Source organism: Hemitrygon akajei, chromosome 1 (assembly GCF_048418815.1).
Source record: "Hemitrygon akajei chromosome 1, sHemAka1.3, whole genome shotgun sequence".
In the NCBI taxonomy this organism is placed as follows: domain Eukaryota; kingdom Metazoa; phylum Chordata; class Chondrichthyes; order Myliobatiformes; family Dasyatidae; genus Hemitrygon; species Hemitrygon akajei.
In genome coordinates this window covers 12,579,309-12,603,933 of record NC_133124.1, presented here as the reverse complement: position 1 = coordinate 12,603,933, position 24,625 = coordinate 12,579,309, and the positions used below count along the sequence as shown (strand labels likewise).

Genomic DNA, 24,625 nt, shown 5'->3' with positions numbered 1-24,625 from the left:
GTGCAGGAGGCAGTGTCAATGCAGTCATCGATGTAGCGAAGGAAAAGAGGGGGACGGATACCCATATAGGCTTGGAACATGGACTGTTCCACAAAGCCAACAAAAAGTCAGGCATAACTGGGACCCATTTGGGTGCCCATGGCTACACCTTTGGTTTGGAGGAAGTGGGAGGAGCCAAAGGAAAAATTATTGAGAGTAATTGTTCTTAACATGGATTTATTGAACACATTGTTTAACCATTCACTGTCCATGTTGGCAAAACTGTGAACCCTTGTATTTAATAACTGGTGGAACCTCCTTTAGCAACAGTAACCTCCAAATGTTTTCTGTAGCTGCTGATCAGACTTGGGCACAATGGTGAGGAAGAATTTTAGACCATTCCTCCATACAGCTGACGGACCGCTACCCTGACATTCTCCTGTAAAATGTCTTGATACAGTTTTGAATTCATTGTTCCCTCAACGATTGCAAGCTGTCCAGGCCCCAAAATCAGGCCCAAACCATTATGCTCCTTCTATCATGCTTCACAGTTGGGATGAGATTTTGGTGTTGGTGTGCAGTGCTCCTTTTCCTCCGAACATAGCTACTAGCGGTGTACATTCTACCAAAAAGTTCAACTTTTGTCGCATCTGTCCACAGAACATTGTTCCAGAAGCATTGTGGAACATCCCGGTGGTCATTGTAAGCTTGAAATGTGCAGCAGTGTTTTCTGGAGAGCAGTAGTTTCCTCTGTGGTGTCCTTCCATAAACATCATTCTTGTTCAGTGTTTTTCTTATGGTGGACACATAAATATCAACTTTAGCAAGTTCTAGGGGATTTCTGCAGGTCTTTTGCTGTTACCCCTTGGTTCTTTTTCTGCTCCTTCAGTATTGCACTTTGCACTCTTGATGTGATCTTTGCAGGATGCCCACTCTTAGGGAGAGTAGCAATAGTACTGAATTTCATCCAAATTTTTTGTGTTACCCCAGAGGTTCACATACTTTTTTGAACCTAGACTGTGTTTGTTTAATTGATGTACTCAGTATTGTTGAGAAGAAGTACAATTGTTTGTGAGTCATTAGTTTAGGTAGAATGTGTTTGTCTATTGTTGTGACTTAGATGAAGTCAAGTCATATTACTCATATTATGAGTAATTAATGTCGAAAAGCAAGTAACAGCAAAGGGTTTACAAATTTTTTTCTTGCAACTGACAGCGAAATTAAGTTTTTGGCCCATTGTGTCTGCTCCATCTAATCACGACAGATTTATTTTTTTTCTCCATGCTATTCGCCTGCCTTCTCTGTGTACCTTTGATACCCTTACTAATCAAGAACCTATCAACCTGTGCTTTAAATATACCCAGTGACTTGACCTTCACAGCCACCTGTGGCAATGAATTCTGCAGATTTGCCACCCTGACTTAAAAAGAATTCTCCCTTATGGCAAAATAAAAATCTTAGGCTAAGTAAAAAATACTTGCAGAAATAAAAAAAAAACCGGTGGCCTGGCACTGCCAAATTTAAGATTTTATTATTGGGCAATTAATATTCGATATTTAATATTTTGGACACAAGATGTGGATATTAACGTCAGTCCACAATGGGTTAATCTTGAATGTAATTCTGTACAAGGATTTTCATTGACTTCCATTTTAGAGACTTCGCTTCCCTTGGTTTTTTCTAAATTGAATAAACAAATGGTTAATCCAATAATTAAACATACATTTTGGATATGGTTTTAGTTTCGTAAGTTTTTTTGGCTTGAATAAATTTGTCAAGTCCTATTATATCTAATTTTTTCTTTCAACCCTCTCTCATGGAGCAAGCCTTTTTGATTTGGAAAACAAAGGGTATAATATGTTTTCGTGATTTATTTTTTGATAACTATTTCATGTCTTTTGAACAATTATCTAATAAATATAATATGCCCAGATCCCATTTTTTTTAGATACTTACAGATTAGAGATTTTTAAAATATGATGTTACCTACTTTTCCAATTTCATATCCAACTGATATCATGGAAACATTTTTAGGCTTAAACCCCTATCAAAAGGGGTGCAATCATCTATGATATGATTATGAATATACAGCCTGATATCAGATAAAATAAAAAATGAATGGGAGAAGGAACTTCAACTTTCTTTACCTATAGAGAAATGGGAAAAAAATTTCAATTAGTTTATTTTTCTTCGATGTGTGCTAAACATACATAGGGCTCATTTGTCTAAAGATAAATTAGCTCATTTTTACTCAAATATAAATCCAATTTGTGATAGATGTCAATCTGAAGTAGCCTCTCTGACTCATATGTTTTGGTCTTGCCCTCTTTTGGAAAAATTTTGGGAAGATATTTTTGATACATTCTCTACAGTTTTGCATGTTGATTTACAACCCCACCCTGTTACTGTAATTTTTGGCTTGCCTATGATTGATCTGCCCTCTTAAGCTTGGCGGATGATTGCATTTGCTACTTTAATGGCTAGAAGATCTATTTTATTAAATTGGAAAGAGATAAATCCTCCAACTACATCTCAATGGTTTTCTCAAACCATATCCTGTTTAAATTTAGAAAAAATTAGAAGTGGTACCTTTGGTTCCTCGGTTAAATTTGAAGAAATTTGGAGGCCTTTTATTCAATACTTTCACAGAATGTAATTTGACCTTTTCCGATTCCTTTATATTATCCATTTAAGTAGAGGAGTGGAGTTGATGACACTAATAATTTTTTTTGATGTAACAGAATAGCCCAGCTTGCTTTTGTTTAGTTTAGGTTTAGTTGTGTTTAGTATATTTTTGTGTTTTTTTTTCAATTTGGGGTTTTTTTCCCCATCTTTTTATTTTTTTTCTGGTGTCCTGTTTATATTTAGGGTTTGGGAGGTCTATTATATGCTGTTACCTATAGTTTTTACTCATATGTTAACTGCCTCACTCCCTTTGAACTATTATGACAGTTATGTATCTATTTTTGAAAAATTCAATAAAAAGATTGGAAAAAAAATCCTCCCTGTCTCTCTTCTGAAGGGACATCCTTACATTCTGTAGAAGTGCCCTCTGATCCTAGAATCTCTCACTGTTGGAAATATCCTCTCTGCATCACTTTATATAGGCCTTCCAATATTTTGTAGATTTCCTCTCCCCCATTAAAAAAAAAAATCCATTAAGTCCAGGCAGAGAGCCATCGAATGCTCTTGACGTTAATCTTGCATTCCCAAGATCATTCTCATAAACTTCTGGCTTTCTCTAGTGCCAGCACATGCTTTATTAGATGTGTACAATTTCTTGGATATATGGGACAACATACGGATTATCCCAAACAAGAGAAAAGCTGCAGGTGCTAGAAATCTGAACAACACACACAAAATGCTAGAGGAACTCTGCAGGCCAGATGGCATCTATGGAACAAAATAAGTACTGTTGACACTTCAACCCGAAACATTGATTGTACATTGATTGATTGTAGATGCTGCCTGGCCTGCTGAGTTCCTCGAGCATTTTGTGTCTGTTGATGGGGATTATCTCTTTTGCCTGTTTTTGGTCAATATCCTTTTGAACTTATCCTCACCATGTACCTGTCCAAATGTTGTTTTTAAACCTGTAATTCTGTCTGACTTTTCCACCCCCTCCAGCAGTTCTTTTCAATACCACCACCCTCTTGTGTTGAAACATTTGCCACTCACATCTCCTTTAATCTTTGCCCACTCATCTTAAACTAATGCCCTTTAGATTTTGACAAACTTTAAAAAAAAATTTGGAGGAAAAAGACTGGCTATCTATTGCTATCCATTTTATAAACCTTAAAGATCACCCCTCAGGCTCATCTGCATCAAGCAAGACATTCCCTACCCCCCCCCCCACCACCACCAAATCAGACCCTCTTTAGAGCTCAAGTCACTTTGTCCAGGTAATGTTCTTGTCAAGCTTCTTCTCATCCTTCCTATTAGCATGGTGACCAGATTACACAAAATATTCAAGTGCGGCCTAATCAACAAATTGTATAACTGTACCATGAGCATCAACAAATTGTGATAATTGTTTCACAGTGGGTCATTCGTCATTATTTTTGAGAAGTACTGCATGCTGGTGTGCAGAATTTAAGATAAATTGGTACCTGATTTAAAATCCTTTATATCTTGGAGTGTAATGAAATATATTTTAAGTGAGTTAGCTCTGATTCGTAGTTCAAAATGAAGTACGTTATTTATTGATAAATGTTACATTAGTATTTCGATCTCACGTGCTTCCAGTAATTTGGCTTGTTATCTTTATTTACACTCTAATTGTCCTGTAGAAATTTGGCTGTTGGATTAGAGTGGGGATGATGTTTCCTGTGTTTGTTTTAAAACAATTAAATAATTGCAATCTGATTTGTTCAAAAACTATTGCAACTGCTTTCTTCCAGTTATGGAGCACACCCATTGACGTTAAGCAAAATAGTATCGCACATTTGCAATCTACTTGCGGATCCAAATAGCCAAGTATGTATTTTTCAGTGTTTCTTACTAATGTAACATAGGGAATTATAAATAAGAACATTAGGTAAAAGAACAGAATTAGGCCATTTGGCCTATGAAGTGTAAATGTAGTAAAAAAAAATATCATTGTCTTGGTAGTGTAGTGGTTTACACTAAGTTGGAAACCCAGGTTCAAATCTGCTGATGTCTGTAAGGTTTTTGTACCATCTCTCCGTGACAGCATGGGGAGTGTACTCTTTCCTCCCATATTCCAAAGATGTATGGATTAGTAGGGTTAATTGGTCCTTTGTTTATTTGGGAGGTGTGGGTTTGTTGAACTGGAAAGCTCTGTTACTGTGCTGTATTTTTAAAATAAATATAAAAATTTTAAAATATGTATTTTTCAATATAATTTTTGAAGTTCCATTTTTGAAAACTCCTCATTTTCCTGAAAACAGGTTAATATTTTGTACCAAATATGTTAAAATTTAGCAGAAACTGATAGTATACCAGGAAAAGTGAATTATTTGGTGGCATTCTATCTTTTGCATTAGGTGTGTTTTTGAAATAATTACCCAAGTTTAATGATCATGAAACAATCCATGAATACAGCTGAATGAAACAGTGTTCCTCTGGGGCCAGGCTGCAAAATGTACACAGCAAACATCCAGTCACACAAAAAAATGTCTCTGGATATATGCATGCACGTAAATCAGCTTGTCATTCCACTGTTTGGACACTGGAGGGCAGCACTGACTAGAGCGGCCGGTCCCCAAACGAGCATGGATGCTCCACCACACCGCCTCCGTCCAAGACAGTCACCTGCCTTTGCACTGCATGCCACCGCTACACTGCACAGTCATGAACCAATCATTTGTGCTCAGTGTGAGTAGAGGAATGTGCTGAGCAAGACCTAGACGAATGGTGCAGGGACACAAGTATAGCTTCTGCCATAGAGATTGGGGAATTTAAATATTATTAAATTTGGGATATGAATGTTGGGCCTTGTTGCCTCCAGGAAGCGGGTACAGCATCCTTGGGGCCCCATACCACCAGGTTCAGGAACAGCTATTTCCATTCAACCATCAGACTTCTGAACCAGCATGAATAATGACACTCACTTCAACTCTGAGCTGATTCCAGAATGTATAGACTTGCTGTTGAGGACACTGCAATTCGCATTCTTAATATTATTCATTTACTTTATTTATTCCTAATTTGTTTATTTTTTGTATTTGCAGTTTGTCACTTTTTGCAGTTATTTATTGAGATAGACATGGAGAAGGCTCTTCGAGCCGCAACATCCAGCAATCCCTGATTTAACCTTAGCCTAATTTAGGACAATTTACAATGATCAATTAATCTACCAACCAGTATGTCATACGTATGAGAGGAAACCAGAGCATCCAGCAGAAACCCACGTTGTCACAGGGAGAACGTACTTGTTCCTTGCAGACAGCAGTGGGAATTAAATCCACATCGCTGGTATGTAAAGCATTGCACTAGCCACAATGGTACTGTGTTTGTGTGTAGTTTTTCATGTTTCATTGTTGTACTGTGAAAGCCTGCAAGAAAACTAATCTCAGGCAGTACATGATGACATATACTCTGATAATAAACTTACCTTGAACTTGGAGTCTGAGCATTCTCCCTGTCACCCCTGGCATTAGTATCTTATGGCTGTGCATGCATCATTTGAGAAGTGTAGTAACTTGTCAAGGTGTCATTCATCAGCAATTCTGAAAATTGCGATCTCCACCAGTTACAATAACAAGGACCCAGCTGCCTGTGAGTGGGTGAAGAGCATTTAAACTGGGGCTTCAGTGAGTGGACTGGTGAGCCATATTCTATCAAAATTTTTGGATGGCAAATTATCAGTGTTTTACTGCACTTAGCCAGTTATCTGTCCATGCGGCTCAAGCTTCTTTAATCCTTTGCTTTCTTCTTAATGAAAAGCTTACTGTGTGGCACTTTATCAAATGTCATTTGGAAGTCCATAATATATTGCATTATGTATGTTTCCTTCATCAGTCTTGTATCACTTGATCAATAAAATTCTATCAAATTAATTTTATGACTTGATTGTTCCAAGTCTCTGCAGGCATTTTCTCAACAATCATTCTATTTCCAATTCTGTTCTTGGTTATTGTTTCTAAAACTTGATCTGCTACTGAATTTAAACTGATTAATTGGGTTAAGCATAGTATGTTTAATTCAATTAATCAATTATCGACTAGCTCAGCATTTAATACCATCATTCCCACAATCGTGATTGAGAAGTTGCAGAACCTGGGCCTCTGTACCTGCCTCTACAGTTGGATCCTAGACTTCCTAACTAAAAGGCCACAATCAGTGTGGATTGGTGATAACATCTCCTTGCTAACAATCAACACTGGTGCACCTCGGGTGTGTTCTTAGCCCACTGCTCTACTCTATATATTCACATGACTGTGTGGCCAAGCATAGCTCAAATACCATCTGTACAGAGTCTTGCCATTTTCAGAAGTTTTCTGATGACTCTGCCATAGTTGGATGCATCAGCAAGGGAGATGAGGCTGAGTACAGGACTACGGCGGGAAACTTTGTCACATGGTGCGAGCAGAATCATCTGCAGCTTAATGTGAAAAAGACTAAGGAGCTGGTGGTGGACCTGCGGAGGGCTAAGGCACCGGTGACCCCTGTTTCCATCCTAGTGGTCAGTGTGGACATAGTGGAGGATTACAAATACCTGGGGATACGAATTGACAATAAACTGGACTGGTCAAAAAACACTGAGGCTGTCTACAAGAAGGGTCAGAGCCGTCTCTATTTCCTGAGGAGACTGAGGTCCTTTAACATCTGCTGGACGATGCTGAGGATGTTCTACGAGTCTGTGGTGGCCAGTGCTATCATGTTTGCTGTTGTGTGCTGGGGCAGCAGGCTGAGGGTAGCAGATACCAACAGAATCAACAAACTCATTCGTAAGGCCAGTGATGTTGGGGTGGAACTGGACTCTCTGATGGTGGTGTCTGAAAAGAGGATGCTGTCCAAGTTGCATGCCATCTTGGACAATGACTCCCATCCACTCCATAATGTACTGGTTAGGCACAGGAGTACATTCAGCCAGAGACTCATTCCACCGAGATGTAACACTGAGCGTCATAGGAAGTCATTCTTGCCTGTGGCTATGAAACTTTACATCTCCTCCCTTGGAGTATCAGACACCCTGAGCCAATAGGCTGGTCCTGGACTTATTTCCACTTGGCATGATTAACTTATTATTTAATTATTTGTGGTTTTATATTGCTATATTTCTACACTATTCTTGGTTGGTGCGGCTGTAACAAAACCCAATTTCCCTTGGGATCAATAAAGTATGTCTGTCTGTAAATTCACTGATGATACAACCATTGTTAGTAGAATCTCAGGTGGTGTCAAGAGGGCATACAGGGGCGAGGTATGCCAACTAGTGGAATGGTGCTGCAGCAACAACCTGGCACTCAACGTCAGTATTACAAAAGAGCTGATTGTGGACTTCAGGAAGGGTAAGATGAAGGAACACATACCAATCTTCAGAGGAATCAGAAGTGGAGAGAGTGAGCAGCTTCAAGTTCCTGTGTGTCAAGATCTCTGAGGATCTAACCTGGTCCCAACATATCAATGTAGTTATAAAGAAGGCAAGACAGTAGCTATACTTCATTAGGAGTTTGAAGGGATTTGGCATGTCAACAAATACACTCAAAAACTTCTATATATGTAGCATGGAGAGCCTTCTGACAGGCTGCATCACTGTTTGGTATGGGGAGGGCTACTGCATAGGACCGAAAGAAGCTGCAGAAGATTGTAAATTAGTCAGCTCCATCTTGGGTACTAGCCTACAAAGTACCCAGGACATCTTCAAGGAGCGGTGTCTCAGAAAGGCAGCGTCCATTATTAAGGATCTTCAGCACCCAGGGCATGCCCTTTTCTCATTGTTACCATCAGCTAGGAGGTGCAGAAGCTTGAAGGCACACTCTCAGCGATTCAGGAACAGCTTCTCTGCCATCCGATTCCTAAATGGACATTACACCCTTGGACACTATATATTTTTTTAATATATAGTATTTCTGTTTTTTGCAAGATTTTTGATCTATTCAATATATGTATACTGTATAAAGTATACGGAATAAGATTTGCTTATTTTTTTCTTCTCTATTATGTATTGCCTTGAACTGCTGCTGCTTAGTTAACAAATGTCACGTACCATGCTGGTGGTGATAAATCTGATTCTGATGTTGAATATGAAAATAACACAGAGCAATATGCTGCAAGAACAGGTCCTTTGTCTGCGCTGACTATTATGACAATCTAATCATTCCCATCTCCCTACAGATGGTCTGTATATCTCCACCCTTCCTCTTACATCTTTTCAAATACCTCTTGAGCATTACTGTTCTATCTTACCCTGGCAGCACTTATCAGGCAACTACAACTATGTAAACAATCGACTTTCACTAATCCAACTACCTGTAATTTGGTTCCTTTGATAATCCAGTACTGATTTCAAATTTTTCTCACAACTGTAATTTCAAATTTCCTGGGCCACCGTACTGATCTGCTGCGCATTGTTTTGGTTGTGATAGATCTGTTCACGTGTTGGCGCACTCTTGTGAGCACAGACAGGCGATTCCTGGTTGTTTTCCTGCATTTATTAATATCATTTGCGTGAGGCGCAGCCGCCTGTCCCCCGGCTGTCTCTCCCACCAGTGGTGGGGGAACTGGCGCGCAGTGGGTCGGTCCACCTGCTGGCAGTCACGTACTGCCCTCCGGCGTTGCCCAGCCGGCACTCAGTTCTCTTCTGCCAACGACCTCGGATCAGACATGGCGACCCGCAGAATTTAAGCAGATTACTAAGCAGAGGAGAAGAAACTAACGAGGATTCCCTCATTAACTGTGAGTGAAGAGGGAAGAGCCCAGCGCCAAATCGCTGGCCGCCTGGCGGTTGCGTGAAATGTGGTGTATAGAAGACCTCCTTTCTCCAACTTCTGCTTCTGCTCACCCAAATGTGCTGCCACCAACATCAACAGTTTTTGACAGAACTGTTGTGCCAGTTTCAGCACCAGTTTCTGATGCTTCAATATGAAGATGTTGATGATCCTGACAACCCCACACTTGCAAACATGTAACTTTGCCTGAAGGTATATTAAGCGCCTTCACTTTAGAAGTGGAAGTGCTCAACTGTTCTGTGTAAGTTAATTCCTGTACATTTACCTGTACCCTTTATTTTATCTGTGCCTGTACAGTATATCACTTTATTAAAATTTCACTTGCTACTCATTTAATATTTCTGTTGCATTATTATCTAACTTGTACTGATTTACATGATATTTTAAAGGTATGATGAGGCGGTTAGCTATTGCTTAATGTGATCCTTCTGCAATTTGGCATTTTCACTAATCCGGCACTCCGTAGGTCCCAATGGTGCCAGCTTAGTGAAGGTCGATCTGTACTTTAAAAATAAAACTCACTTGCACATCTTTTTATAATCTGTCTTTCATTTTATACCTATCCTCCCTAATATTTGTGATCTCCACCCGGGAAAAGACTGTCTGCACTATCTGTGCCTCAAAACTTTATATATTTCTGTCTGATTGCCCCTCTGTGGCGTTCCAGTTGCTGGTTTAATAACAGCATAAGACGAAGGAGCAGAGTTAGGATATTTGGCTCATTTTGTCTTCTCTACCATTCAATCATGGCTGATTTATTTTCCCTCACAACTGCATTTTCTTACTTACCTCCTCTTGTAACCTTTGTTGCCTTTACTAATCAAGAACCTGTCAACCTCTGCTGTTTTTTTTAATTCAAATTTTCATTACTATTTATTCTGTTACGTACCCCGTAACTGGATTAACCAACCAGCAGAAATGGAATGATATGTTGGAGTCTGGGGGTACTGTAACTAAAGGTGTTTATTAGTAAACTAAACAATACAGTATCAAAAATGCCAATATACATATAAAACAGGTTAGCAATAATAAAAACAAGTGTAGGAATAAGGATCAATAGTAAAAACCAAGCTCTATCAAAGTCTCGGGGTAAATGAATTGTCATAAGTGAATACAGAGTTCAGTTCAGTTTGTTCTGAGCTAGTTGTTGTGTTGCAATGTTGGGGAGAGAGAGAGAGTGAGCAAGAGATGAGCAGCTGCAGCAGGCAAACCTTCCGTCGTCGTCTTGTTCCGTTGTACCGTTGGGGTCACCGATTATGACCCTTCCGCACCAGGCTAGACAGTTCTTCAGTGATGGACTCGTTACCTAGGCAAGGGCGGACACACACAGAAGTCCCCACCGGTCTGCCTTCATCCACCGTGCTCCGGACCGATTCTCCTGAACCGATTCTCCAAGCCCCCACCTTCCTGTGGGTGCACAACACTCTTTCAGTGTCCACTGGTGTGTCTGAGGGTGTCTCCCCAGATCCGTCTTTTATCCCCACTGATGGGGTATCAGCCATCCATCAACTCCACATGTCCATCAAACTAGTCCACTCCCTGCTGTTTCAGCAAGAATGTTAATGAGCAAAGAAGTGTCCTTGTAGCAAAAGGTAAATAATCAGTGAAGAAGCCATAATACATCAATCATTTGTCTCTCCCTCTCTCTCCCTCTAGTTCCTGGGGGGGGGGGAAGGTACCAGCTCTGGACCCCATTTCCATCTGGTTTGTTCAGCACACATAACAATTCTTATTTTACAAAGCAGCACAGCATATCATAGAGCAGATACAGTACAGCATATTTACACAATCATCCCGTAACAAGAAAACAAAGACTTAGAAACAGAAAAAAGTTCTAATTTAAGTTTAAATTAACATACAACCAAAATTGATCCCAAGCATCTTGCACTTTTCCCTCACTGTTAATTCTTCCCAACATGTGTTCATATGATGAAATCTTAATCATTTCCTCAGTCCATTCCTTCACAGTGGGACATCTGGGTTTTTCCAGTTTTGCAATATAATTCTTGTAGCTTTGTCATTATTTACATTAGGTATGATTGTCCTATCACCCAAGAGACAAAGCTGTGGGCACAAGGGCAGTGTGGAACCCGAGCAATTCCCCAACAAATCAAGAACTGTACACCAAAATGGTTGAACCATGGAACACTCCCAAATCATGTGAAAATATGTGCCCATCTCATTTTTACATTTCCAGCATAGATGATTATCAACAATCCCCATTTAGTAGAGTCTAGTTGGTGTCCAATAATATCTGTGTACTATCTTATACTGAATAAATTTTCCCCTCACTTCCCTAATATGTCTACCCACACTTAATAAAGTAGTTGACCACTCATTATCTTCAATATCGCTTCCAAGATCCTTCTGCCATACTGCTTTGAGATTGTTACACGATTCACCCAGAGTGCTTGAACATTTTACAAAACACTGATGCTTTATGAACTTCCTGTGGTAATATAAAATATTCAGTTAAAGGGTTACTTTATGGGTCACCATTCTTGAATATACTACTAACACAATGTCTTATTTGTAAATACTTCCAAAAATTCTCTTTATCTACAAAGTTTTATTTCCTCTGCAAATCCACATATGACATAAAAATCTAATTCTCATAGAGATCACCTACTGTATTTACACCTTTAATCTTCCATTTTTTCCAGTACACCATTCTTTTCCGAATGCATATCTCAGGGTTATTCCAGAGTGAGGAGTATAACTGGTTTAAATGTGACATTCTACAAGCTTCGTGAATTGTACTCCACACACTCCTTGAGTGAAATAGAATAGGATTTAGATTAGCCTTGTTTTCCACATGTTGTGAGGGGATGTTAAGGGGAGAATGTGGTGTAGCCAGGCTCTGTTCTGTCATTACCCAATCTAAATCAACATCAGCCTTGTCCCAGTGTTTAGCTAATTTGGTCATTTCAAAGGATAATTTATATGCCCTGACATCTGGTAGACTGAGCCCACCCATGTCCCTGGACATACACATTTCACTCATTTTACTTCTGGGCTTCATCTTATCCCATAGAAAATCACTGATAATTTTGTTGTATTGCTTGTAGATCAAATCTGAAATATTTAAAGGAAGCATCATAGAAGGATAGTTAAACTGAAGTGCTATGACCATTTTAATTACATTGACTTTACCCCAGAGTGACAGTCTCAGTGCCCCCCACTTATCCAGATTATTTGTTATCCTACTCACTAAAGGATCATAATTTAAAGTAATTATTTCATGCAAATTCTGACTGAGTTTGACCCCTAGTTACTTCATTCCAACTGGCACCCATCTGGTTAAACTGAGATACTGAATTTAAATAGCACAATTTTGACATTGGCATAGCCTCAAATTTATTGCAGTTGATTTTATAACCAGATACCTCAGAATATAATTGAATTAGGAGAGTCAGTAAGCAGTAATAAAATAATCGTCAGCATATAGCATCAGTTTATGCTCCTTTTCACCTCCCTTCACCCCTCTAATATTTGGATCTGCTCTAATCTGCTTTAAGTATATCCACTGACTTGGCCTCTACAGCCTTCCGTGGCAATTAATTCTGCAGATTCACCACCCTGAAGAATTCCTTCTCATCTCATTTCTAAAGGGATGACCTAGTATGAGGCTGTGCCCTCTGGTTGTAAACTCTCCCTCTATTGGAAACACTTCCATTCTTTCAATGCCTTTAAATATTCAGTAGATTTCAATGAGATTCCCCCCCACCATTCTTCTAAGCTCCAGTGAGTTTAAGCCCAGAGCCATCAAGCTCTCCTCGTACCTTAACTCTTTAATTCCTGGGATCATTCTTGTAAGCCTCCTTTGGACCAACATGTCCTTTTTTAGATGAGGGGCCCAAAACAGCTCTCAGTACTCCAGATGTGCTGTGACTTGATAACTTATGAACTCTTGGCATCTTACATTCTTTTTTGACGAGAACCTAATATCTGCAATTTTCCAGTCTTTAAACTCCGCCTTGTTTCTAAAGGTGTTTGGATTGTGATCGAGTTTCTGCCGTTTGCTTCTTGAATTCTTTTGCATGTATGAATTGAATGTATCCCCTGATTCCGATGACAAGCTGCTCTTTTGACAGTTTCTAGGCCTTCCAGGATTTTGACTGCATCTTTCTTTAGCTAGACCCTAGCAGTATTTTCCTTCATGTAAAGTGTTCATCTAATAAACCATCCATGGCCTCTCCCTCTTGGTGTACATTTCTGTTTGGTTTCTGACAATCATTTTTCTATCAAATATGGAAACCCTACGGAACATTTTTAATCTCTTTTTTTCTCTGCTGTTCACCTTTACCTCTTTCTTTGCCTCCAATTTTTCTACCCTTTGCAACTTCCTGCACTTGGCTTGATTCTTGCTGATGTTAACTAGGAATCATCCTTCTATTTGTCCCATTTTAGTCATCTATGTGGTTTGGGCTTTAACCACATTCTCAAAGGCAATTAGGATAAGCAATTACCGTAGATTCCGGATTTTAAGCCGCTACTTTTTTCCCACATTTTGAACAGCTTTGAACTCTGCGGCCTTTAATCCAGAGCGGCTAATGCATGATTTTTTTTCATGCCGCCTCGTAAACATTTTGCCTCGTAACAGTAGACCAATAAAATTGATGAGTAGTTCACAGAGGTCCAATGAAATTGTACGATAAATCAAGCGCACTTTCACAATTAAATTATTGTAAATCAGTCATTTGTACTCACCCTCATCAACATGGAAAACACTCGAAGAAAAGCATTGTGCTGCCTTTATGGCAGTTATTTAGTTTATAATATTTTCGCTTAGTAATTCATTTGTTAGTTAAAGTTAGAACTGTTTTAACTATATTTGTTTTCTGTACTACATCGCGGGATGCTATGACGTCACACCCGGTTTCGCCGCGTCTTGTGGGATACCAGTTTGCGATAAACGGGACGGCGGGGGGGGAGCGGCGGAGCGAAAACGCTGCTTTTAAGTTAAAGGCGATCAATAACTTTTCCTGGTAGGCTGCAGTATATATATTTTTTACCAGTCGTTAGGAGATATTGGAATGTTGTTCAGTAAAGAAGTATACGCAACGTATATTTAAAAGTAGCCGCGTTACAGGCACGGTTCGAAAAAAAGCATTTGCAATATGTATTTGTTTATGTTACCATATGGATTTAATTAAAAGTTAAAAAATCCTCACGTGTAATATCTTTCTGTGTAAATATCTCATATTACAACGTGGGACACCTGCGGCCGAAAATCCGGTGCGGCCTAAAATCCGGTGCGGCCTGTACAAGTAAAAAATTGATTTTATTTCTAAAATTAGAGCCAGCGGCTTTTAATCAGGTGCGCTCTGTAGTCCGGAATCTACGGTAAATGCTTGCTCAGCCTGTGAAGCCCACATTCTTTGGATAATAAAAAAAAGTATAGTGTGTGAATGACCTCACCCAGCACTTCATAGTTATTATAAATTTCTTACAGTCATATCTGAAAATTATACCATTAAAATATTATCAGTATTGATAACTTGGAGCCAATAATGTTTGGGTACATTTTTTGCTGTTTCATACTGTTTTAATTAGGGTGTTGGAATAGACTCTGTAATTGTTATTTTTCTTACAGTTTAACTTTGTAGTTCTGTTTTTAAGTTTTTCTGTTTGTTGTTTAATTCAAGCTATGGAATTGAATGGAATGCCTGTTATCAGCAATCTGGTATAAGAGGACCAGACCATGTTGGATTGGGTTCTTCCTCTCTGTTCTTTCCCCTTACCACTAGGCTTTTTGTCTTTCATTCTTTCTCTTTTTCCCTTCTCATTTTGTTCTTTTACCAATGAATGGTTGTAAGCAGCAAGATTTTATGCCTCATTCTTGACTTCTGAAGAACCCTGGGTCAGAAGTGCTAGGATCCAACAGTAGTTAGACTTGAGAGCATCTTAGCATTTGGTATCCATCCACAGTTTTTTTTTGTTGTGCATTTCTAAGTGTTTCTATATCAGACATTCTTTTTGTACATTTCATGATAGTTGGCCTGAAAGAATGGGTGTAATCATTCATAAGAGATTTTTTTAACTTCACCTATTAACTTGCTCCACAGAACTGAACAAAATCTTCTCCTGAGAAGGTTCCAGTGAGCAACTCAAGTGCAGGTTTTGTTTGTGGTTGTGACCTGACACAGAATTGGTTGCATTAATCTTTAGGAAGCGGTGACTCAGAAATGCAGTGTCCATTATTAAGGACCTCCAGCACCCAGGGAATGCCCTTTTCTTACTGTTACCATCAGGTAGGAGGTACAGAAGCCTGAAGGCACTCACACAGCAATTCAGGAACAGCTTCTTCCCCTCTGCCATCCTAAATGGACATTGAAGCTTTGGACACCACCTCACATTTTATTTTATACAGTGTTTCTGTTTTTGCACATTTCTAAAAAATCTATTCAATATACATAATTGATTTACTTGTTTATTATTATTGTCTTTTATCTCTATATACTACTAAAACTGTCATGTTCTGTCTGTTCGTTTGTGACATCCAATTAGCGCAAACGGTGCATTACAGTGGCACTTTTTTTTGGCTAAATCGTCTTAAAATGCGCTAACTTACAGAATGCAGGCAAAGTTCAGGGTTATATATTCGTATAAAATTGCTCATTCACCTGAGAGCCGATCCGCCATCATGGAAATCAGGTCGCGACACCACGACGCATGCACATGGCCAGCCTCAGTAGGGATACCAAGCAGAGCAAAAGGGCAGGGCAGCTCTATTTCGAGCAGTCACATATCACCATCAGCATGTGCAGGATTGGGACAGATCTAACTGCCACCCATCAGTAATAGATCATTAAATTGTAATGATGTACTCTTTCAGTATTTTTATTAGTTTCTGCATAAAGGAATACAGAGTACAAGAAGATGTATATTATAAGTAAAAAAAAAGTACCAAATACCAAATATTGTATTAAAAATACAGTTGCAATCACAAAACCCTGTATTCATAAAAATTTAATTAAATCGTAATATTGAAATATTAAAAATTTGCTGTACAGAAAAAAAAAATTAAACCCACTACCAAAGTCAGAGTTGTTAGGAAAAACAAGAAAAAGGGGGGGAGGGGAGACACTGATCATATAATAAATATATATTATTAGCCACCACCTGTACTTTTACAACAAATCAAAGGTTTTGAAAATAACTCAAAAATGGTCCTCACAATGTATAAAAGTCTTGACTAGATTCAAAAATTTAACATTGGATCTTCTCTAAATTTAAGCATGACATAACATCCCGTAATGACGTACTTCGAGACACCCATAAAACCCTTTGCTGCAGTCAAAGGACAGCGGTGACTATATTGTGTCCATTTAGGAGAGTGCCAACCACATCATCGAGAATAATCAGCTTCCTTTGGTATTACTGCTTCGTATCTTCTGTCCAGCATTAGAGTAAAAAAATATGGTAAACCTAATTATGCCAGATGGAAAGAGAAAGGGAACGCCAAACTTCATCGGGAAGCGGCAAGGAGAAGGAGAGAACAAGAATCGGATGAGGCCAGGGCTGCACAACTCCAGGATCAAAGAGTCGGGACAAAAAAAGATGAGAGAAGAAGAGACAGAGGAGGAGAGGCATGCACGTCTCCAGAATGACGACGAGAGGCACAGGAGGAGGAGACAAAGGAGCTGAGAAATGCATGTCTCCAAGACCAGAGACAAAGAACAAACAGCAGAAGGGATGAAGAGACAGCACATGAAAGGACTGCACGTCTCCAGAATGACAACAAGAGGCACAAGGGTGGCAGATCAACCACGCTGCTCCTGATGTGCATCGTGGGAGCTGTAGTTCATATGGTTGAGTTGAAACCTGGGTTAGACGGTAAGTAGGGATGGCTGATATCGGTTCTACGGAGGGAGGGGGAGTTGGGCTGTCAGCCCAGTCTCTGATCCATCAGAGGAAAACTAGAAATATTGCCATCAGAAGTGTCCGTCGTTAAACCAGGAGGAGCTGTATTTGCCTTGCTATGTGTCTTTCTTCTTTAATAAGCTGAGTTCTTCATCTTCAATTTCCAAAGCAAAGCAATACCAATAGCATTAAGGAAAATTTAATGTTCATTCTGGTCACATCATACTGCACTACCTTTCTCTCAAAGGGTGCCCCAATGGGTCACCCCGTTGTCTAGTTTACTATTATTTTTTTCTCTCTTGCTTGATTATGTATTGCATTGAACTGCTGCTGCTGTTAACATATTTCACGTCACATGCCGGTGATAATAAACCTGATTCTGATTCTGTTGGGGCATCTTGGTTTAATTTTCTCAAATGCTCTTCCCAAGTGCACATCTGAAACAGGCATCAAGCTATTTCTCATCCCAACCAAGAAGCAATCTCTTCATTTGTGTTCACTTCCCATCCCTGTTGCTTGGATCATTTAGATTAAGTAGTGACTTACAGCTTGCTTAATCTTCCTCTTCATAAACTTTGGTTCATTGGCCACACAATGTCCATTCCTACCTCCCACTGTTAAAATTTGTTCATCATATCCACAGGTAAGAGATACAGCTATGAATACAATGGTGGAGATTTATCGACATGTTGGAGAGAAAGTCCGAGCTGACCTTTGCAGAAAAGGAGTTCCACAAGCACGGTAGGAATTTTCAATGACTTGAAGGTCAATTATTTGATATATTGCATGTTCATCAGTTTTATTGTTGTCACACTTTACATAAATCAGCCCACCTCTAAGGTCTATGAATCTTTGGAATTCTCTGCCTGAGAGAATTATGGTGATGAAATCACTGAATATATTCAGGTTGGCCTTTTACAGACATTTTAAAACCCAGTGCAGTGAAGATGTGTGAGGGAAGAGCAGGAAGGTGGTATTGAGGCCCAGAATGGGTAAACCACAATTTTATTGCAAGATTGAGGACAAAGGGCTGATTGATGTACTTAATTTTCAAGCCCCTAATGCATAAATATATAAATACACCATAATAGAAGGTTAAAATGGTTCATGTGAATGCCCTTCAGAAGTGTTTGTTTGTCACGGTGCACTTTGCTGAAAACAAACTTCTGCCTTAAAGTTCTGCCCTTTCTCCAACCTTGGCCATGCCAGCCTTTCTGTCCATGTACACTGATCCCAACTTACCCCATGGTGCCCATACTATTCTATGCCCTGCTTATTTAAGTGCCTTTCTAAATGTTTCATAAATATAGTAATTGTACCTGACCCCTTCACCAGCTCTGATAGCAAATTCCAGATATCAGCCATCTCTGCATAAGTAAAACTTTCACCACCATTCCCTTTTAATACAACTTCATCTTAACTTCAATCACTACCCTCTCTTGTTTCTGATTATTCTACCACGCTGAAGGTTAAATAGACAAAAAAAATCAGACTATTTAACCATACCTGTTTCTCTTATAATTGTATAAGCGTACGAATACAGATGAAGTCCTCAGATATAGTCAAGTTCAGAAGGAGAACTGATCTTATTGACTAAATCTGCTTAACCCAGTAGATGCAGGGACAGTCTTTCTGCTAGTTCAAGTCAGAAATGAAATAAGGGATCAGCTTATTTCTTGAGAGTTCTCTATCTCATGAAAGGTCTGGAGGCTTTGGTAATGAGTACATACAAGATAGGGATTGATAGATTTTGGAATATTGAGGCAATCATGAAATGTATGGTTTGTGCATGATTGTATTGGATGAATGAGCCTGCACAAATGAGCTAATAACCTTGTCCTGAAATTTCTTATCGTCTCATTTCTTGATCTTTATGATAGAAGACCTTGAACTATTAATGGAAGAGAGGAATCTGAGGGTGTTTTGAGATTTTTTTTTGTAATAAAATAAAGCCATGATATTTTGCAACACAAAATGCTGGAGGAATTCAGCAAATCAAGCAACATTTATGGAGGGGAATAAGCAATTGCGTTCCAGGCCAACACTCCTCATTTATATATTCTCCTCCACAGCTGCTGCCTGACCAGCTGGGTTCATCCAGCATTTTGGGTATTGCTCAAGATTTTCTGTATCTCCACAATGTCAGCACCAGTAGACACTTTGCATTCCACTTTGATCTCTCAATAGTAATGTTTTTGTGAGGGGATTGAGATGTAATTGACCCTCATGTAGCCTTATCACAATGCAATAGTGATGAGGCCACATGTCTTGTCAAAAATATTTGTCTGTTTCCTGACGAAGGGTCTCTGCCCGAAACGTCGATAGTGCTTCTCCTTATAGATGCTGCCTGGCCTGCTGTGTTCCACCAGCATTTTGTGTGTGTTGTTTGAATTTCCAGCATCTGCAGATTTCCTCGTGTTTGTCTGTTTCCATTGCTTTTATGGGAGAGATGGTGAGAAGTATTCAGGAGAGACAAATGAGATTGTAAAAGAGCTACTCAGCTCAGTAAGAGCATTGTAGATGATGGAGAGGCCAGGGATGAGGACAGTGCAGAGGTTGGAGAGGGCAGGGATGACGGCAGTGCAGAAGTTGGAGAGGTCGGATGGGGGGCAGGTGGCAAGGATGGGGTTTTATTGGGTGCAGAGGTGGCTGACAAGGAGAATATTCATAACCTCCCTAAAAATAGTGACGATCAGTTACCTCCTTGAAATTTTGCAGGCGGGTAGGGAGACTTGTAATTTAAAGAAGATTGGATGGATACCAGTATAACTCCAGTGTTTTATTTGCTGTTTAGAAATAAGTGTGGTTAATGGAAGTGAGTAAAATATATTGAATGATGTAAGGAACAGGTGAAGGCCCGAGTTGTCTGAAGAAATTGGATAGGCTTGGTTTTTCCTGGAGAGCTGGAGGCTGAGGGGTTTCCTTATAGGGGTGCGTAAAATCATGAGGAGTATAGATTAAGTGAATGATCAGTCTTTTTCTCCAGGTTAGTGGATTCTAAAACTAGAAGATGCCGATTTGATATGTGAGGGGAAAGATTTAAAAAGAAGCATTGAAGTATGTCTTTTGGCTTAACATGCCCAGGCAATCAATAAGCACCTTCTGTATTAACCAGCCTTCAGGTAGTATTTCAGATGCTTATCTGGATATTACTTAAATGTTATCAGTGATTCACCTTTGACCACAATTTCAGGCAGTACTCACCACTCTGACTCAAAAAGATTCCTCTAAATTTCTTCACCCTTGCCTAAATTGATATCTTCTAATTTAATTGACCTCAGATATGTGGATAGATTTCTTGCTGTCTAGCCAATCAATGCCCCTTATAATTGTATGTACCCTAATCGTGCCCCCTCTGCTCCAGGGAGAGCAGACCCAGCTTCTCCAATCTCTCCACCACTCCATCCTAGGTAATATCCTGATGAACCTCTTCTGCACCCTCTGGAGCACTGTCAAATCCTTATAAAAGCAAGAATGCAATGCTGAGCATTTATAAAGCATTGGTCAGACTGCATTTGGAGTATTAGGTCCCTGTCATTGAACAAAGTCCAGCGGAGGTTCTTGTGACTGATCCCGGGAATAAAAGGGATAACATATGAGGAGCATATGATGACTCTGGGCCTGTACTCAGTGAAGTTTAGAGGATTTTGTTTGGTGTGGGGGTGCAGTTCTCATTGAACCCTATTGAATATTAAAAGGCCAAGATAGACTAACAGTGCAGAGGATGTTTCCTATAGTGGGGAGTCTAGGACCCGAGGATACAGCCTCAGAGTAGAAGTACGCCCCTTTAGAACTGCGAGGAGGCAAATTTCTTCAGCCAGACAGTGGCGAGTGTGTAGAATTCATTGCCACAAATGGGTGTGGGGCCAAGTCATTAGGTATATTGAAAGCAGAGGCTGACAGGCTCTTGATTAGTAAGGGCATCAAAGGCTACAAGGAGAAAGCAGGAGAATGGGATTGAGAGGGATAAAATATTATCTTTCAATCGTTAGGTATTAATATTGAAGTAGTAAAATGGATTCAACAGTGGCTGGATGGGAGATGCCAGAGAGTAGTGGTGGATAACTGTTTGTCAGGTTGGAGGCCAGTGACTAGTGGTGTGCCTCAGGGATCTGTACTGGGTCCAGTGTTGTTTGTCATATACATTAATGATCTGGATGATGGGGTGGTAAATTGGATTAGTAAGTATGCAGATGATACTAAGATAGGTGGCGTTGTGGATAATGAAGTAGATTTTCAAAGCTTGCAGAGAGATTTAGGCCAGTTAGAAGAGTGGGCTGAATGATGGCAGATGGAGTTTAATGTTGATAAGTGTGAGGTGCTACATTTTGGTAGGAATAATCAAAATAGGACATACATGGTAAATGGTAGGGCATTGAAGAATGCAGTAGAACAGTGATCTAGGAATAATGGTGCATAGTTCCCTGAAGGTGGAATCTCATGTGGATAGGGTGGTGAAGAAAGCTTTTGGTATGCCGGCCTTTATAAGTCAGAGCATTGAGTATAGGAGTTGGGATGTAATGTTAAAATTGTACAAGGCATTGGTGAGGCTGAATTTGGGAATTGTGTATAGTTCTGGTCACCGAATTATAGGAAAGATGTCAACAAAATAGAGAGAGTACAGAGGAGATTTAGTAGAATGTTACCTGGGTTTCAGCACCTAAGTTACAGAGAAAGGTTGAACAAGTTAGGTCTTTATTCTTTGGAGCGTGGAAGGTTGAGGGGAGACTTGATAGAGGTATTTAAAATTATGAGGGGGATAGATAGAGATGACGTGGATAGGCTTTTTCCATTGAGAGTAGGGGAGATTCAAACAAGAGGACATGAGTTGAGAGTTAAGGGGCAAAAGGTTAGGGGTAACACGAGGGGGAACTTCTTTACTCAGAGAGTGGTAGCTGTGTGGAATGAGCTTCCAGTAGAAGTGGTAGAGGTAGGTTTGATTTTGTCATTTAAAAAAAAATTGGATAGGTATATGGACAGGAAAGGAATTGAGGATTATGGGCTGAGTGCAGATCAGTGGGACTAGGTGAGAGTAAACATTCGGCACGGACTAGAAGGGCTGAGGTGGCCTGTTTCTGTGCTGTAATTGTTATGTGGTTATATAGTTATATTAGCCACGATGGAATAGTGGAGCAAACCTGATTGGCTGAGCTGCTTAATTCTGCTCCAATGTTGTATGGTTATGGTCTTAAGGTCTTATCACAGGGTGACCGGAATTGCACATTGTACTATAGCTCCAGTTGAGGAGTTTGTGTGGAGAGTGAAAATCCATCCACATTATACAAATGAGTTGAAAGGTTAAATTTTTCAGAACTGTTTACATGATTTGAACTGATTGTTGTAATTATAATTGGTTATTTTTTTAAGGTATTGGCTACTATAGTTAATATTGAACACTGAAAACAAGGAAAGATCACATAGACGTACAAATAAGAAATGAATTAGATATTGAGAAGTCAGGGTACCACAATTCTGTAAATTGAATAAAGGGCCCACTTAAACTTGAGAAATATACGTTAAATGGATTTACAATGAAATCCCATGCATAATATTTTGTGTTTCTGCAATTTGATGTGATGCAAGTGCTGTAAGGGTGGGTATGGTAATTTAGTTATTACTCACAAATTGCAAAACTGACACGGCCCATTTATTGCTGCATTGCAGCTGATTAGTTTGCTATGTGAGAGTCTTATATTAGACATTGAGAATTATTTTGTGATGCACATTAATGTGATTTAAATTTTCAGTTTACAGATACTGTTTGGAAAATTTGATGATGTGCTAGAATCTGGAAACATGGTTTTGAGTTCTGGCCATGGTAAGTTTCGACTAAATGCATGCATTAATTATTTTAAGGCTTCTGAGTGCAACACCAGTATATCAATGCTAATAAATTGAGTGTATTAGATAATTTCATTTCATCAAGCTTCGTTTGTCTATTTATTTACATTTGTTTTTAGGTGCCAGTTAAGAGCAAGGTGGTGGTTAGTTCAGATAACAGTGTTCTGTGAACTTTGAACTATAAAATTGATTTACTTCATCATTAGTTCCATTTAAATTCCTACTGCCTGTGTATTTTCAGAAAACTTCCATGTACTAAATAGAACATGTCCAAGTATATTCTTAAATAGAACTGTATTGATATTCCAGTGGAAATTCATTATGCCTAAGTTTGTAACATTTTGTTGCACTTTAAGATTCAAGTGTAATAAACTTGTAGCAACTACTTGCATTTCTGAGAGAAAAAAATACAGTGGATTCCAGTTACTTGGGTCATCGGTTATTCGCTTAGTTAGAGCAATTCTTGAAGAACAAAAATGAATTGAGAAAATAACCTCTCTTTATTTGGGATACTATGCTGCTTAATTGGGACATGAGACTGTTGCTGAACAGTTTCTAAATAGTGTCAGTTGCATGCACGTGTGTGGCCATTGGACGCTCTACCATACTTTGAGTGAACAGTTTTTAAATAGTGTCAGTTGCATGTCTTTGTTGGCCAGAACTAAGCAGGAAGACAGTTCAGAACTGTTTTGCTCACTGCAGTTTCAAGCACTCAGGCTTGGAAATGCGAGAAATGGACGGGAGTGAAAATGAAACAATTACACTACAGTAATTTAGGAACTACGAAGAATTTAAAGGTATCGACAATCATCTTGAATGTTACATTGCAAATGAATAATTGATGGATGTGACAGTTTCTAACTAGCATTAGTTGTGTGCACTTATGTGGCTGTTAGACACATACTGTACTTACAGTGAACAATCTTTAAATAGCGTCTGTTGCATATGCTTGTATTATGTTATTCATTTGGGCTGGCCAATGCCAATTTAAAAAGCAGTGATTTTTGACATCATGCAGGGAGGCTATAAAGACCACCCAATATCCGCACTAGGTATTGGTGCTGATCTGTTCATTTACAGTCAATCAAAAGATTACAGCAGCACGTACCAGATTAATTCCTCCATCAATAACTATTAGGAACCAATGCATAGTTTTATAATACTGTAGCAGTATTGGCAGTGTACAAATTTGTACTGTATTTTAAATACTTAATTTGTTACTCAGTTAAATGGTAGTTTGTCTTTTTAAAACTATTTCCATGAAACTTAAGCTAAATGGGGCAGCTGTTTAATTGTCAAAATGTACTTGTCCCAATGTGTCCCAAGTCACCATAATCCATTCTGTTCTGTCTTGTTTATAATCTGGGGCAGCTGGAGAGGTGGGAGAGGAGAGGCAACAGAAATTACCCTGAGAGCTTGTATGATAAAGATGAGCAAAGAGCAAGGACGACCTTAATAAGCTTGAAATTTCTGGTAAAGACAACTGAGCCACTAGACAGGAATGGCAGTGGACCTCAGGCCTT

The 24,625-nt window shown here is 39.3% G+C and overlaps 1 protein-coding gene across 36 annotated transcripts in view; it reads left to right on the top strand.

Moving 5' to 3' along the window:
- clasp2 (cytoplasmic linker associated protein 2) overlaps window positions 1–24,625 on the top strand; it is a 380,510-nt gene that overhangs the window by 60,279 nt on the left and 295,606 nt on the right. For all 36 annotated transcript variants that reach the window (XM_073035883.1, XM_073034575.1, XM_073035242.1 and 33 more), the window contains exons 5-7: window positions 4,380–4,455; window positions 17,905–18,002; window positions 23,009–23,079. In XM_073035883.1, the coding sequence (XP_072891984.1) occupies window positions 4,380–4,455; window positions 17,905–18,002; window positions 23,009–23,079 (245 nt within the window). The remainder of the gene's footprint in view (window positions 1–4,379; window positions 4,456–17,904; window positions 18,003–23,008; window positions 23,080–24,625) is intronic.